At 45.0% G+C, this 17,516-nt stretch overlaps 1 protein-coding gene across 1 annotated transcript in view; it reads left to right on the forward strand.

The window, feature by feature from the left end:
* The first annotated feature begins 465 nt into the window (after positions 1 to 465).
* The window catches only part of ZNF592 (zinc finger protein 592), a 32,153-nt gene continuing 15,102 nt past the window's right edge, over positions 466 to 17,516 (forward strand). The window contains exons 1-2 of the mRNA XM_008631247.2: positions 466 to 2,807; positions 16,451 to 16,629. Of these exons, the coding sequence (XP_008629469.1) occupies positions 495 to 2,807; positions 16,451 to 16,629 (2,492 nt within the window). The 5' untranslated portion in view covers positions 466 to 494. The remainder of the gene's footprint in view (positions 2,808 to 16,450; positions 16,630 to 17,516) is intronic.

Raw genomic sequence — 17,516 nt, forward strand, 5'->3', positions numbered from 1 at the left:
TTTCAGGCCGGTGTCTCTTGGGCCAGCTGTTTGCCCCTGCCTTTCTTCCTTGAGGAAGGACTGAATTCTTCAGATGTGACAATCTGTTGAGGAATAAGCAGCAATTGCTGCCTATTATCTCTACAAAAACCCCAGCCAAGCAAAAAAGCCCCTCTGCTAATGTACTTCAGAGTCTTGTGTTGATGATGGCTGGCTTTGGATTAGTAATGCACCTGACAGTTCAAAAAGATGTCCCCTGCATGAGCTCAGTGTCGTTTCAAAGGTCATGCTTGTACCAGCTCTGTTCTCGGGGATCCCGGATAAGGGGATGCTTGCTGTCTCCCACCATGCTGCTTGAAGCACCTCCGAGGAGCAGCTCTGCCCACATCCCGGGCTTTGGGCAGCTGTGATTTTTGTAACAGAAGATGTTGATGCACATGAATCTTACAAAGGTTGTCCGTGGGGGGAATGTACTTGACAAAGTATTTCTTCTGCTTTTAATTTTAGCTTTCATCATGGGGGACATGAAAACCCCAGATTTTGATGACCTCTTGGCTGCTTTTGACATCCCTGATCCGACTAGCCTGGATGCTAAGGAGACCATTCCATCAGCTGGGGAGGAGAGTGAGAATCACCTGAAGTCGTCAGGAATGTGCATCGATGAGAGTGTGTCCTTATCCCACTCTCTGCCTCCCTCTGATGCGCCTGTTGTGAGTGTGATAGTGAAGAACACAAGTCGCCAGGAGTCTTTTGAGGCAGAAAAGGAGGGGAATCACCTTGGACCTGGTCTGTTACACAATGGGTTTCGTGGCTCTGATCTGCCAGCCGAGGCTCATGCTTTAGTCCATAATTATGGCAAGTTTGAGTCAACTTTTATTAATGGCGATAGCTCAAGAGGTTACTCTGATAAACTGGACCAGTGCAAGTCAGAGCCTTTGCCAACATTTAGTCAGTTTAGCCCCATTTCCAGCCCTGAACCAGAGGATGCATTCAAAGAGAACAGCATTGGGGATAAACCCAAACATGCCCAAACTCCCTATTTTCCACCGCCTTCAATATATATACCAACAGGGGCTTCAGTCCTAGATCATCTTAGGAAGGTGCCAGAGCCCGAATTAAGCATGTTTGATCAGTACTGTAAAAAGGAACAGAAGATGGAAATCCACTGCCAGCCAGAGAATAGGCTGGAAATGAGCAGGAGAGAGCAAGACAAAGCAGTGGAGAGGTTTGCGGAGTCAAGCAAGGACTTGGTAGATACCAACAGCTTTCTTGGAGAAGGCTTGGTGTTTGGAGACCTCCCTCACAATAATTTAGGAGACTGCAAGGGGTCTGTGCCTGAGCTAAACCTGTCTTCGTCAATACCACCTCGGCAGAGGCTAAAGCCAACTCATTCCAAGTTGTCGTCCTGCGTGGCAGCGTTAGTAGCTCTTCAGGCCAAAAAGGTTGCATGTATTCCAAAAGGCGATCAGCCAAATTTTACCAAGGAACCTGGTCCTTTTAAAGACGGGATGAAGGGAAGTCCAAAAATGCCCAAGTCACCAAAGAGTCCCCGAAGCCCCTTGGAGGCGGTGAGGAAGGCCAGCAAGCAGCCTGAGAGTCCTCGGAGCGTGTGCAGTGACAGCAGTGGGAAAGGCTCTCCTTCCATGGCAGCTGGCTCTCCACCAGCTATTCCCAAAGTTAGAATAAAGACTATCAAGACATCTTCCGGTGAAATTAAAAGGACTGTAACTAGAATTTTGCCAGAAAACGATGAATTGGGCAAATCTTCAGAAGAGTCACCTGCTGAAACCTCTTCTGCCGAAGAGTTTATCAAGTCTTTCCCATCCCCTGATACTAGTGCAGTTATGGAAAGTGAGGCTGGCAGGAATTCAACCAAAAACGGGGCTGCTGTGGCTATCCAGCTGTCAAATGTAACGAGTCCTTACTCAGACAGTATGAAAATGGATATTGCAAGCAGCACGTGTACCGTGTCCTTATCTCCACTGCCAAACTGTGGCAGCGGTGCCATAAAAGTGGGGGTCAAGAGGCAGCAGCAGGGTACTGTGACGCAGCCATCCAACACGACCACCTCCAGTCTTCTTCCCAAAGCTGTGCACTTGGCAAATCTCAACTTGGTCCCCCACAGTGTTGCTGCTTCTGTTACAGCGAAGACATCGGCACAGAGGCGAAACCAGCCTCAGGTGACACAGATGTCAGTGCCACTGGTGCACCAAGTCAAGAAAGCTGCTCCTGTTGTCATGGAGGCATTCCATAAAGTGCTACACAGTGCCAATCCAGTGCCGATATATGCTCCGAACCTTAGCCCCCCGCCTGACACTAGTATTAATTTACCTGCTTCTGGGTATTGTTGCCTGGAATGTGGGGACTCATTTGCCTTAGAGAAAAGCCTGACTCAACACTATAGTAGGCGAAGCGTTCACATTGAAGTCATGTGCACTCAGTGTTCAACTATGCTCCTTTTTTTTAATAAGTGTAGCTTGCTTAAACATGCACGAGATCATAAGAGCAAAGGGTTTATCATGCAGTGTTCTCAGCTGCTCATGAAACCAATTTCCATAGACCAAATGTTTTCACCTTCTCCTACAAGCTCTTCAGTCTCTCCATCTCCTCAGACTTTGCTCTCATCCTCTCCTCCACCTAAGTCCACTGCTGCTTCAGGAGGCGGGGTAGGGATTTCTGCGAACACTCAGCCAGCCTTGCCTCTCTACACGGACCCTCAGAGGCTAATCCGTCATGGACTTAAGTGTTTGGAGTGTAACAAGCAGGAGCAGGATTACGCTTCTTTAGCAGCTCATTACCAGAGGACCTCAGAAGATAATGAGAGACTGGTAAGTCATCATTTTAATGTTATTAGTTAAATCTCTCTGAGTTTAAAGAGATTGTCCTCAAGGGGAAAAGTAGGCATGGTGGTGGCAAATGAGTTGCTCTGCCTAAAAAAGTGCTTGTGGGGAGGATTTGGAATGCACATGAGCCCAGATGCATGTGCGTGAAGAGACGTTTGGTGGTGTTTGCTTGCCCTCTTTTTACCCCTTGCCAGTAAAAAGAGCAGAGTAAGGAGACTATGGAGATCCTCGAGCATCAAAGAAAGGTGCTGGAGATGAAAGATTGCTTGGATGAGGCGTGCAAGAAAGCCGTAGGGGTGGATCTGTGGAGCGTTTCCTGAAACAGGTTTTTGTGCTGTAAGCATGGCTGGAGGAGATCTGATACAGTTTAATGTTGCCTTTGTTGGAACTGGTGCCAGAACCTTCCGTGTAACACGTCAGGTGCTGTTGTTGCTGTTGGCGTGGTCATGTGTGTATTGGACAGGCCTGCTGTGGTATGTGGGGTGGGAGGGTGGTTCTGGTTTTTTTTCCCTTTGGGTGGTACAGGGCGAGAGGGTACCATGGTTGTGTAGGGGGGTTCAAGATCCTTGTTAGTGGCTTCCTGCCTTCCTCCTGTGCTGCCCTGCTCAGGTCTCCACTGCCTTTATGGACCTGGTTGGAATCCCCTTAAATTAAACTTCAGATTAGGTTTCTCCTGATGAAGAGAAGAAGATGATTATTGTTGTGTACCAGGACCATACACTTTGTTTATGGCTTTTATTTTGGAAGACACAGTTCGTCTTGTTTAAGTGTTAACCAACCTGCAGTTGAAGAGGACGAGGACTCCTTTCTCCTTATCTCTTTGGATGAGGTGAAAGCTTTCCAGGTCGGTATGGTGGCCAGCAGAGCTGGCTCCCGGTGCAAGGGCTTCACAAAATAGGACTCCATGCCATCATTTGGGAAGATGACCACATCTCTGCCATGGCTGTCAGAGCACCTGCACTCTCCAGAGCCTCCCTGTGCTGCTTGAATGGCTTGCAGGAGTATTGAGGTTGCTGTGGTCCCATTTAGATGCTTTGTTATCTTAAATTCATCAGCCACAAAACAAAAAAAAATAGATTATGGCTGAATGGTTTTGATGTCATAAAAAATGGCGAGGCCAGAAGGAATCAGTGTGGCCATGTAATCAGGTTTCTTGCCCGAGGCAGGCCAGTGAGCACTGCGCTCTGTCAACACCTGAACTTATTTTTCAACTCTAATGCATTTTTAGGAAATGTCAGCAGTCTGGCATTAAAAATTCCAGGAGAAGGGATACAGTGGCTGCTCCAAAGTGAGTTAAAATGTTAATCAGTGGCATTAAAACCGTACTTCCTATTTCTGTTGTGGGATTATCAATTCAAGAGCTCCTTAAAGAGGAAAAGAATGTGTGATAGTAAGTATTTTTAGCTTCTAATCAAATAATTTATTCTGCAACTTAACCAAGAATAGAGTTTAAGCCTCTCACTTCAGGTAGTTCTGCTAGATGTGAGATTATTTTTGCAGTGTATTTCTGAAGAGAAGCATTGAAAAAAGAGGCTACCTTTGAGCTTCTGAAACCAGTTCCTCCATTTGATCTTCCCATGCTTATAGTCCATGGGATGCATGCAGTGCTCTGGGAGTCCTTTTCCACTGTATCTGCTGTCCTCCAGGCTGCCTGGTGCTCCATGCTGTTCCCAGAACATCTGCTTCAATAAAGTTGCTACATTTCTAAGGAAATAAGCATTTGTGCCCCATGCCTGTAACTGTATGTCTGGATTTAGCAGTAGCTGATGGAAACCATCCCACTGCCTTTTACCAGGTGTTTGGTGTCACTGGGCTGAGAGGTAAAAGGATGTGTGAAATTCAGTGGTCTCATAGGGGTCCCTGGTTCTCTGAGCAGTCCAAAGGAAAAGGTAGGGATGACCTTCACATCACATGTCCCACAGGGATAACACAGCGTAGCTCCCAGCAGTATCAAGGTCTGAGAAGCTGAAGGTTTTGCATATAGGGTATTAATGAATGTAATACTATTAATTATGGTGTGAGAAGGTTGCAGGTGAAGCTGTTGGAATGTGTGTCATAAACTCCTGGAATAGGAGAACATGGCCAGCCCTTTCTGAGATGATACCCTGACTCTGCATTAAGTTAATTCCTTGGGTTGTTCTTTCTATTTTGGTCAGAAAAAAGAGAAATGTTGGTATGAGCAGGAGAGGATCAAGTGTCTGATTTTAGAAACACTTTCTTACATGGTTTCTGTCTCCAGATTTGTGCCAGGACACCTGTGTTTTGGGGCAGTGGTGAAAATTGGATGTAGAGAAATTCTTCCCTGTGATGGGATGAGGCCCTGGCATGGGGTGTGCAGAGAAGCTGTGGCTGCCCCATCCCCATAAATGTCCAAGGCCAGGTTGGATGGGGCTTGGAGCATTCTGGTCTAGTGGAAGGTGTCCCTGCCCCTGGCAGGGGGTGGAACGAGATGATCTTCATGCTCCCTTCCAACCCAAACCAGTCTGGGGTTCTCTGATTCTCTGAAATTGCGTTGCTAAAGAAGGCATTGATGTAGCACCTGTAGTGAACATATTTAAGTGCCCCTAGTAGTGGTTCAAAACCACTGTGTCCACAGGGCAGAAGGTGTTGATTTACATACTGGTACATCTAATTAAAACCACAGTCCACACCAGTCGTCATGCTTGATCCACAGCATGCTGCAGTGGTGGGACAATCTGTCAGAATGCAGAAGTAGTATTAATTGTTGTGGGCAAGCTTGGCTGTGAACCACATCCCTAGATCTCAAGAGACTAACTGTCTAGAGTTTGATCATAATTTTGTGCATTTGAGCAAAAACTGTGTATTTCTTCCTCCATACCTGATGTCTTTCTCACTGTATTGAAATGTTGGTTTGGAAGTGGTGGTATGGGATGCAATTGTCATAGTTTGCTAAAGATAGCAAAAAACTGCACTCTGATAATTTGGAAATTTTTTGTATTTTTAAATTTCTTACTGAATCCCAGAATTCAGGCGCAAACTCTTTGCCATGCCTCATTGAGAAACTAGGAAGTACTGATGCTTTTCACATAAAGACATGGCTTAATTTATGCCTTCTAAGGAGCTTCAAGAAGTAGCAGGGCAGGTCCCCATTGTATTATGGCCAAAAGCTTTTAATCTGTGACTATTCAGATGCTTGGTACCAGATTGTCCCTAAAAATGAGAATTCTTGGAGAGGGTAGATGAATATAATAGAATATAATAGAAAGAGCAACTTCAGCTGAAGGGAAAGGGTAAAAGCAATTCATCTGCAGCACCTGGGTTTGTACTAGAAGGTGGAAACCTGTGGAAAATAAGCCAGGTGATTTTTGATCAATGTTCTTGGAAGCTTTTCTGTTAAATGACACCAAATCTGGATGTACATCCAGTGTGACCGTAACTTGAGAAACCAAACAGGCTTTGCAGTGCTTAGTTATGGTGCTTTTAACCCAAAAGCTGTTTTGGACATGGCTTTGGTGTGGCACCTTGCTAAGAAGGAAGGGTTGATCCAGGTTGTTGGAGAAAAGAAATAGCAGGAAAGAGACTTGTTTTTCGGTACGATGTTTTCGGTTACCCAGGAGCTGAAGGACGAGCACCCTGCGATAAGAGGCAGCAATGATTGGATTGGAGAGGGGGAAGAGCCTAAGTTGGCTCTGCTCCATGAGAAAACTCATCCTGTGTTGATACTTATGACTTGTCACTTTAATTGGAATTTCTTACCATGACTTTGTGAATTACTCTGACATTTTCAGGTTTCTCAAAGCTGCTTGAAAGGGGATTGTTGGGTTTTCTCTTTCTTCTAGATGGTGGCTTGGGAAATACCTGGTGTTACATTCCTACATGGCTGCGGGTAAATCCCACATTAATAGGACAGATAAAGGGTAAATGACCTTCACAGGTGTGGCCAAAATGAGAATGACATGGGTGGGTCACAGTTCTGTTGCAGGAAGGAAGGAAGATAGGGATGTGGTCTGGACAGCAGGGAAAGGAGGAGATTTGGAGTAAGTGGGAGGAAGAGAGGGGGACGATGATGTGGCTGAGAAGGTGCTGTGGTTTTCTAAAGGAAAGACCTTTAGAAAAATGATTGAGAGCTTGACCTTAATGTTGTATTTTAAACATGTACATGATTGCAGTTGCTCGGAGTACAGCAGGGAAATCCTACCTGGTTTATTTTGGTACAGAATATTTGTAGGCAGTTCCTCCCAGCTGAATACCATGGTGGGATGGGATCTCCATGGCTTGCAGGAAAGATACAGGCTTGAATAATCCATTTCAGAAACAGAAAGAACTGGATTTATTAGATGTATGTTTTGAGTGGATCACCTTAATGGATCACAGTGACTTTGCCTTTTTTTGGCAACTAGTGAGGCCAATTCTGCAATTTTTGCTTGTGAATTAAGTTGCTCAATGCACCTGTGTACTGCATTTCCATTGCTGAACTGCAAGAAGGAAGCAGTATGGGAATTTGAATAGCTGGGAGGTTGGATTTTGTTCAAACCTCTATGTAGGCATTATGCTTGTCCAGATGTTGAAGAGGTGGTACCAGATGTTTTGTGTAACTTCAGGTCCATTTGGTCTGATACAGTGGTGTGTTCTAGAGCAAGATGTTTTTGGAGGGGTGGAAAGCTGTAGTTTATGCCAAATTAATCTTTATTTCTGGAATAGAGAAATGAGTGTATCCTCATCTCCTTGATGTTCAGTGAGATGGTTGTTACAGTGCTGCATGGAGAATGGATGTACTGGAGAAGTTGGATTTATGAGGTTGGAGCTGAATCAGGTAAAATCCAGGAAATAACTGCAACTGGGATCAGGTTTTTGTGAGATCTCCTCATGGATGGTTTTGGGTACCTCTGGAGTTAATATTTGTGTTAAGGAGAACCGAACTAACAAAGTAAGAAGTCATGGAAAGTGGGGAGTATTTTACAGGAGGATCTAGATGATCTTGAAGACTGGGTAGGAATAGTATGAAAAGCAACCAAAGGCAGGATTTTTGGTCTTGAGAAGTCCTTGAATGACTGAGGTGACACAACTGTGCAGGAGACTTGCGTCAATCTGCAGCACCCGTCAGGGCTGTGGTAATGCTCCCTCTTGCTAGAAATAACCGAGCTGGAAAGAAGTGTATTGTTTTGTTTATCAGGGTAGACTGGAATAAGTGAGGAAAGAATGACCAGAAATGGAAATATGATCTCTTAAGGGGAAATTAAAACACCTTTATGAGTTTAGCTTGGCAAAGGCCTGGTAAGTGAGGGTGGGTCTACTTCAGCACTGAAGCAGACAAAGGATTAAGGTGGGTATAGTGGCACTTTTTTACCCACCAGAAACGAAATCTGCCTATAGGAAGTATTTCCCGTTCTCACAGGAATTGCTCTGGGCAGTTCATCAGCATCAGACAGTTTTTTGTAGCCTTTTCAGGGCTCAAATTACAGGAGAGGAACAAAGCCCATGCAGCTCCTGGTGCCTGCATTTAGGATGTGCTTTTCATTAGTGTCCTCTGTATTCACTCTCACCCTGTATCTGGTGCGAGGTTTGTAGAAAGGAGCTTTTAAATTTAGGGACAATAATGATGCAAGAACAGACTGAAATAGATTTACATAGAAAATTAGAGGATGGTCTGTAATCATCAGAGGAATGACTTCTGGAAGAGCTTTGCAGCAGAAGTAACGGAACAAAAGACACAAACTGGTTTTGAGATGGAGCTTATTTGTTTTCTTGGCAGGGACAGACCAGTGCACAATAACATGTTCAAGAATTAAAAGTACTTCCTTACCCTCTCGGGCACAATTGTCCATCTGCTGGTAACCAGAGATGTTTAATCCTTTTTTCTTTTCCTTTCTTTTTTGACTTGACCACCCAAAATCCACCAAGGTAGCTAACAACTCGAATGAAGTACAAAATATAAACTCAGGACCTCTGAATTTTCTTGAACCTTTATGCTTTTGTCCTCCTTACTCTTTTTCTTGTTCTTTTATCTTTTTTTTTGTCCAATAAGAATTTTTCGGTGAGTTGTGACGTGTCCTGTTTACATACCACCTACACTGGACTTACTTAAAAGCAATTTTATTGCTGCTTTTTCTTCTTCCTTCCTCCTCTTAAATCAATGCTTTATAATTTATTGGCTAAAACTTGCCAGGAGCTAGTCGGACCACATGCCGCCCTGGTAATTTCCCAGCGGCAAAAAAAGAAAGGCAGCAGCTGTATTTTTCCTATTTGTCTCTTCCTTCCCCCTCCAAGTTCATGTTTTAATTTAGAAAACAAGAGGGTTGAAAATCAGCAAAAAATTCCCTTGGCCCCATAAAGCACTGTTTTCTCCCTGTCCCAAACCAAGAGTGATTAATGCAGTCCTTAGGTACTAGCAAGGATGGATTTTGTTTTATATGGAAATTTTCCCTGTGGATTTTGTAGAAGCAAAGGGATATGGAAGATGTTACGATGAAAGCATGTTGGGGTAATGGAGCTCCAGGCAGAGATTGCTGGGAGTGAAGACAAAGAGATGAGTGGCAGGATAGCAGAGCCTGCACCCAAGGCCAAACCAGAGCATCAGGATGAGGAGGAGAGGCTGGTGAGGAAGAAAAGCCAGGGTGCGGCTCCGTGGTCTGCTTAAATCAGTGTGTGATCTGTTGCCATGAGGCAACAATCCACCCTCTTCTCCTTCACCACCCATGCCTGGCCCTGGTGGTCCTGCAGCCCCTGGGGGACTGAGAGCAGCTGGAGGGAAGGGGATAAAGAGCAGGGCTGGGAACTGGGGGCCAGGACATGGCTGAGAGTGACGAGGAGGAGACAGCTGGAGGGAGACAGGAGGGCTGTCCTGGGTAGGATGGAAGTGGTGTTCGCTGGGACTAAAAGGAAGAGTCTTGCTCCTGCATTTTTCTTCCAGCTGAGAATATCAGAAGTGACTGCAGAGCTCTGGGGGTGACAGGCAGGGGAATGAGAGCCCAGGCAGTAGTGATGGTCTGCTCAATCCTGCTGTGAGGAGAAGGTGCCCTCTGAAGTGTCTAATGCTGATGCAAACACCACGGGCAATAAACGCAGTCTCCAATCCAGAGAAGCCGTGGCTGCTGCATCCCTGGAAGTGTTCAAGGCCAGATTGGACGGGGCTTGGAGCAACCTGGTCTAGTGGAAGGTGTCCCTGCCCATGGCAGGGGGTGGAATGAATGATGACCATTCTGTGATCCTGTGATCTATGTGCAGGACTCTGGTCATGTTGACATCACAGGAAAGAGATGGGATGTATTGCATGACTGGAGTGTTGTGATGAAGGGACACAGGATTTCTGGGAAGGACAGGCCAGGAAAACAAGAAATTGGGATGCAAGGTGAGAAGAAAAAGGCAGAGCTGGGAGGCTGTGAGATGGTCATCACGGGTGGGCAGGAATCAACCCTGCAGGGTGGAGGAAAGAGCAGAAGGCTTTAACATCACCATTGTAAGAAAAGAGAGGGAACGTGTGCCACGTAGCACATGGGGTCACACTGGTGACTTGAAATTGTGTGTGTGAAAACTCATTTAATCCACTAAGTGATCATTTCAGCAAGTGGGAGTTCCGATTTCTAGTTGGAACCAGGTGCCTACTCAGCCTTACTCCTCACATTCTTCTCCTGCTCCATCATGGAGTCCTTCCCATGGGAGACAGTCCTTCACGAACAGCTTCAGCATAAGTCCTTTCCACAGGCTGCAGTTCTTCAGGATCTGCTCTGGGATGAATCCTTTCTGTGGGGTGCAGTCCTTCAGGAACAGGCTGGAAGAGCATGGGCCTCCCATGGGGTCACAGGTCCTGCCAGAAAACCTGCTCCAGTGAGGGCTCTCTCCATGGGCTGCAGTGTCCTCCAGGGCACATCCACTGTGGTCCTCCATGGATTGGAGGGGGACAACCTGTGTCACCATTGATTCATGATGGCACGCAGGGGAACCTGCTCTGGCATCTGGGCTGTTTCTCTCACATCTTCTCACTCCCCTCTCCCAGCTGCTGCACAGCATCTTTTACCTTTTCCTTATCCCAGACGTGCTGCTCAAGAGTTTGGCCTTGGCCAGTGACAGATCCATCACAGAAGTCTGTCCAACATGGAGGAAACTTCTGGTGTCTTCTCACAGAGGCCACCCCTGCAGTACCTCCCTATCAAAACCTTGCCATGTAAACGCGGTACAGTGGGTCAAAAGAAAAGATGTGGCAACTGAAATTCTTGAAATTAAAGCTGAGATCATAAAGAGAGAAGAGCTACAGATTTAGCAAATTCAGAAGTAAGCTGGTTTGATGCAATGTTGTCTAAGATCTGTGATGCTAGTGGATTTTTCCATTGCAATTCCACTTTGCTTCTCTAAGCTGTCAAGTTTCTAGATTTACACTGATGCTTTAAACAGGGATTTTTCCAGGTACCAAAAAAATGGATTTTGTGTTTATTTAACAGCCTTAGTTGCCAAAGGTAAGTTTTTATTTGAGTGCCTTACTGAAGCTTAAGCATCGTTGCGTTGGGATGATTGAGATGTGTGTATAGGAGTTGGTCTTGGTGAAGGTCTGAGGAGGACACTGGATTTGGGAGCTAGTGAGGTTGAGGGATGCAAATACAAAAGGTCTAAGGGAGGAGGTGGCATGCAACAACGAGGCTGAGGATGAATAGATGTGAGGGGGGAGTGAGCTGAAGGTAGAAAAGAGGATGGATGGGAGAAGTTTGGGATTAAAGGGTGTCTTGTGATCATGTCCTTTGGCTGAAGGTCAGGCAGGCTCCCTCAGTGGCATTGGCTCCTTAGGCTGACAAAATAGGCAACTATAACCTAAGGAAATAACAGTAGCTGCTCTGCTTGGATATGGCAACAGAGGAGTGTTAATTAGGATAAAATCTCTACATTAGGACTGACCTTAACCTCTGTTTTGTCACTGAAACTTGAACGCACTGGTTTTAGGATATTAGTTTGGTTCTAGATTTTTCTTCTTCAAATGAATAATCTTGAGTTTCTGTTGAAGAGGTTTTTTTCATCCATTAATTGAACATGTTAATGCAATGATGCCTGTTCATTTAGAGAGAACCTGGGCAGGAGTATAGTTCAGTTATCACAGCAACAGCAGATTCAGTTCTCTGCTCACCGCTTCTCTTCACATTGGTAAAATGTTGTGTAGCAGTGCTGTAACCTGGATGGTTGAAAGAAGTCAAAAATAGCCCTCCAAGCATCTGGAGCTTGACTGTAGTGTGGCCCACAAACAGTGGGGGATGCAGGAGGGGGAGCACAGGGGGCAGAGATGAAGGTGTTGGGACCAGCTGTGCTCCCAGAGCCAGCACATCACAGCACTACAGTTAAAGCACCCCTGCTGAGGGTTGCGGGTTGCTGGCATTGATCCCAGCCAGGCAGTAAGGGAGAGCTAATGGGAAGTTAACCTTTAACTTTAAGTACTAATTGGTCACTATTTTTTTTAATAGCAAGAGGATCCTGCTAATCTCTGTCCGTGATCCCTTGGCTGCCCCTGCAGCTCTGCCTTAAGCAGAAAAATTATAGCTTGCAAAAGGCTGGATTTGGGAAGAACTGGGGCTGTTAGGGCACCACTGGTAGGGGATTTTTGGTTTGAATATATTAGGGGCAAGCATTCTTTAAAACATTAGCAGTCTGCAAATATAATTTCTGTTCCCCTATGACTGTTTCACTTTGAGTCCTTAGTAATTTTGTTGTTGTTTTTTGGGGTCTGCTTTTTTTTTTTTTTTTTTTTTGGTTTGGTTTTGTTTAGAGATAATTTGGTTTGTGAATCTTTTCCTCTTTCCTTGCCCTGGTCCCATGCCATAGGGTTGGTGCCTAAGTGTTTTTAACTGAAGCTCCATGATGATCATGTGAAGGTGGACCCTTGTAGTCTGCCTTGGGGGCAGCTCTGAAGTAGGTGTGGACTTCATCACCATTACTTAACCCTGGAACAGCAAAGAGACTAAAACTGCTGGAATGTTTCTTTGCTCATGCTAAAGCCCTGTCCACAGGCACTGTCTGGGGCAAAACTGTGTGTTACTATAAATGCCCTGATTTGCAAACACCTCTATGGCCACAGGGTTGGGTTTAACAGACAAACTTTTTTTGAGTAGTAGTAGTTCAATCTTCACTGTATCTCAGTGAATATTTAATTTTTTTTTTCCCTTTTGAAGAAGCTAACAAGTAAAAATGGGAATCAACTCAAGTATTCCAAAACCGGCTGAGCTTCTGAGCATTTGCCTGTGTGTGAATGTGACTTGTGGAAGAAAAGCCCAAATGAAATGTGTCAGGCAAACCAGAATTAAAGAAAACTTGTAATAAATAACTCTTGATTAAAGCATAGGCTATGGGAGTATAGGAAAAACACAGACATTACACAACTCAAAATCCTGTCCTGGTAACATGCTTTAGAAATAACTGACTAATGAATGTCTCAAATTGCTGCCAGACTTCTTTGAAAAGTCATGGAAAACTAGGAGAGAGATAAAAATGTGACATCTGGAACCGAGTTATAATTTCTCATACGAAGCAGAATAGTTGCAAAAGGAAAAACCACTCCATGTCCAAGACTTAGCGTTTGGTGGGGAGCCCAGAGCGGCCACACATTGGCTCCTGACAAGTGCAGCAGCTCCTGGTGCAAAAGGGATGAGCAGAACCTCCTGTAATCCCCCTGGATGTCTGGCCTCGTGTCTTCTGCAGGCATTGAGAAAAGGATGAGTGTGAGCATGAAGATACCAGTTATGTTTTTTTTCTCTTCCTGGAACCTTCCTCAGCTCTAGTATGTTCCTTGCTTGGTTCATTTTATTACCCTCAGCCCTACATGTTCTTTTTGCAGCCAGCCCTCGTGGTCAGCCCTTATCTGTAACGTGCTGAGCTACTGGGTTATGATCATCAGTTTGAAGAGCCCAAATGCCAGCAGAACTTCCTGGGGACCTTGCTTTGTCAGAGGACTGCTTGTTCTTCTCTTCTAACCACTTACTTATCCAAGCAAAGTCCTTCTCTTATGTGGTGGTACCTTAGTTTCCTCAAAATCCCGTAGTGAAGGATGTTGCAAAGCTGTTTGGGAAATCCAGGTATCCTGACCCATTGCAGCTCAGATCTTCCTAACCCATGTGGTTGTTGACTCCTCTGGAGAGCCCGGATAGCTCCATGTGGCCAGAAGGGAGAAGCTCCATTGACTTCTCCCAAGTTCAGAAGTCATGCTGCTTAACCATGACAGTTTCCTTACTCTTGCTCATTTATCCTTGTGTCTCATCACTCTTCTTTGTCTGTTTACTGCCCAACGTCTAGACTCTCCCACAAGACAATCTGAACTTGGAGCCTTGGGCTGGTGTTTGTCCCCCCTGTGGTGTGTGGTGTCAGTGTGGGAATCCTTCCAGCTCCTTCCGTGGTGTCTGCAGGAGCAATGAATTCATTTAGCCTCATCCTCACTGAGTCTTCTTTTTATTCCTGTATCATGTGTCCACACTTTCTGGCAGTCTTCCTGCCAGGCCTGAAGTAGATAACTACAGTTTTGATGCCTCTTGCTCACAGTCCCCAAACTTTTCTGCCCTGTGTTAGCATGGTTTTGGTCCCTGTGGAGCCTTTCACATAACACAGGAGGTGACAGGAGCTCGCTGCTCCTCTGACATCCCCAGGCAGCAGCACCCTGGCATGTAGCTCATCAAATACTGAGTGGTTTTGGCATATTTTAGATCCAGCACAGGAACACACAGAGTGGTGAAAATTCAGGTTTTCAATGTGTGGTGATTGATTTTGGGAGCAGTGGGTATGACATGTGTGGGAGGAAGAGGTGAGCCTCAAACTGACTTAAAATCCAAACTAAATTGGCTTTGACAAGGCAGGATCTGGAGAGAGGGTTTCTCACTGAGTTACAAGGGCAAAGGTGCTTTCAGCTTGTGGTTGTGCTGACTCTGCCTTAAATACTAGTTGAGATGACAGCAAGAAGAGTCCTGTTTTAACAATGCCAGGGAGATAAATTTTCCATTGCAAATCTCAAGCCAGTTAGAAAAAAACATCTTAACCACAATAAAACTGCTTTTACTTATGACTTACTTATTACTTACTACTCTTACTTACTACGAATTTATTGCTAATTACTTACTTCTTGTAGCTCTTACTTGGGGATTTGAGTGCACTTTGGATAGTTAAGGGTCCTGCTCAACTCCTCGCAGAGAGATCCTGGGAGCTTTTCTATTTCCCATTTTCCCATTCCCATGCCTCATTAGCACTGTTTTTCTTTGCTGAAATTGGGGGACTTCTGCAGCATTTAAAATGCTCTTTGAGTTTCCTTTAATTGCAGATGGGTGTGTACATAGGGTCTCTCTACCACGTGGTTTTTCCACTCATTTCTCTCCTTCCTGGAGAAACCGTTTCTCCTCTAAACTTAAGTTGTGGCATGTCTTGGGTCAAGTGCCTGAAGCTTTTCATGTGTTTGGCAATTTCTGTGGTTTTCACTTTTGAATGCCTAATTTTTTATTCCCTTCCACCCCATGAACCTTTCAGGTTTGTCATAGCTTTGCATTTTATTATAAGTGATGCTTTCTCTTAGCTGCAGGGGTTTTGACAGCTCCCTGATGGATGTTATGTAGTGGAGCATCTCAGAGGTGCTGCATGAAATAGTAATGATATAGAAAAGGGAGTTGGCCATTAATTTTATGCTATTTTTTTTCAGATTTAGGGGCGTCTGTCCCATGTTTCTACCCTGGCTGCCAGCAGTGAAGTCCACAGAAATTATTTAATTAAATTACCTGATCTGATAATCCATAATTAGCTGCCTGCTGTTGTTCATTCTTAAGTTAGAGGAGTGATTTTGCTTGGGATTATTGTCGAAAGAGTTTTTGCTCCTGAGGGTCTCAGGGTGGGCTGGGATCTGTTCCAGCTCTACTCCTGCTCAGGCATCCAGTACTGTGCATCCTACAGAGGATGAATAGCTGCTCCTGGGCTTTGAAGGAATATAGAGACACCTGTGAAAGGGAGCAGAGGTTTGACAGCTGTTAAAAATGGGATGATACATCCACATAAAAACTTTACATGTCAGGTAAATGATGCTTCTGCAAAGCAGTTCTGATAGAAAGCATTCGTGTAAAAATGGTTTTCGTTAAGGATGAAGTAGGGAGAGAAAGAAGCTTTGCATTATTTCTAGTCATCAAGAAGTTTCTGTAAGGGAAACACACATAGTTTGTGGTCTTGGAAAGTTCAAATTTCATCTGATACAAAGAAATTTTGCAAGACGCACAGCAGTGGTTTTGATGGGGAAGGTGCACATCAGGACTGCACTGCCTTCAGCAGCAGGGGTTTGGAGTTGGGCTATAATTTTCCTCCTTTTTTATGATGTTTTGGTGTGGGGTGGGGGCTTGTTGAGAAAAGTGCTCTCAAATCAGGAAATGAAAGTGCTGAGCATTCAGAACATCCTCAGAGCTAAGAGGTGAAAGAGTTTGCTTTTCTTTTTTAGGGGGTAAAAAGGAAATAAACCAGAGGATGTGGTTTAAATATGGAGCTTTTACTTGGAATGGTTAATTGTGAAAATGTTGGGAAAAGATGATAAGGAGATTAGTTAAAGAGCTTTGTGGAGATGATGCTGCTGCTAGAGGAGTATGCCTGTGCTTTTTAAACCTGGAGGTTTTCTGGGGTGAATTTGGGGGAAAAAAAACGCCAAACAGAGAATAACTGACTTTCTTCCTTTCTTCCATCAGACGTGCCAAGTGTGCCAGATGATGCTGCCCAACCAGTGCAGTTACTGTGCCCACCAGAGGATCCACGCTCACAAGTCCCCGTACTGCTGCCCGGAGTGCGGGGCCGTGTGCCGCTCCGCCTACTTCCAGACCCACGTCAAGGAGAACTGCCTGCACTACTCCCGCAAAGTTGGCTTCAGGTGTGTGCAGCTCCACAGGCTCTCTGGGAAGCTGGCATTTACACCTCTGCTATTTGGTTGTGCTTGTGAGGTTATGGCTGTCCCTGTCCTGGCTGTGCTCCCTCCCAGTTTGTTTTGTGTGCCTTCTCACTGGCAGAGCAGGAGACAACACACACACACAAAAAAGTCCTTGACTTAGGATAAGGACTTAGCAAAAACCAAAACATCGGTGTGTTATCAATGTTATTCTCATTCCAAAACACAACACTGTAGCAGCTACTGAGAAGAAATTAACTCTATCCCAGCTGAAACTGGGACACCCATCCCTGGAAGTGTTCAAGGCCAGGTTGAACAGGGCTTGGAGCAACCTGGTGTAGTGGAAGGTGTCCCTGCCCATGGCAGGGAGTGGATGGAATGAGCTTTAAAGTCCTTCTCAACCCAAAACATTATGTGACTGTGAAATGTGTCTTACTTACAGCAGAAATGAAAGTGGATGTAGCTGGAGCCTGGCGTGGTCTTCTGCATGACAAAACACATTTGAAATGGGAAATTACTAACTGGATTTAAGGAAGGTTTCTGAGAGCAGACATTATTTTGTGGCATCTTTGAGCTGAAAAGCTCTTGTATTGAATTCATGTTGCAACTGGGTGTCTCAGGATTGATACTTATAGCAAAAAGATTGCAGATCTTAATCCTCTAAATCTCCTTAAGGCTTGAATTTATATTTATGTCAGTTATAATGGGCTGAGGATGTGTGCCTCTGTGAGAAGAAGCATAGATTATTTCCTTCTATGGCCCTGCAACTCTCCGAACAGTTCTCATGAGCTGAGACAGGTGGAGGAAGGCTCCCAAGGTTCTGGATGTGGTACAATATCTCCAATAAAACTGCTTGCTCTAATTAGATGTTA

The sequence above is a fragment of the Corvus brachyrhynchos genome, unplaced genomic scaffold (genome assembly GCF_000691975.1).
Source record: "Corvus brachyrhynchos isolate BGI_N302 unplaced genomic scaffold, ASM69197v1 scaffold164, whole genome shotgun sequence".
Taxonomy (NCBI): domain Eukaryota; kingdom Metazoa; phylum Chordata; class Aves; order Passeriformes; family Corvidae; genus Corvus; species Corvus brachyrhynchos.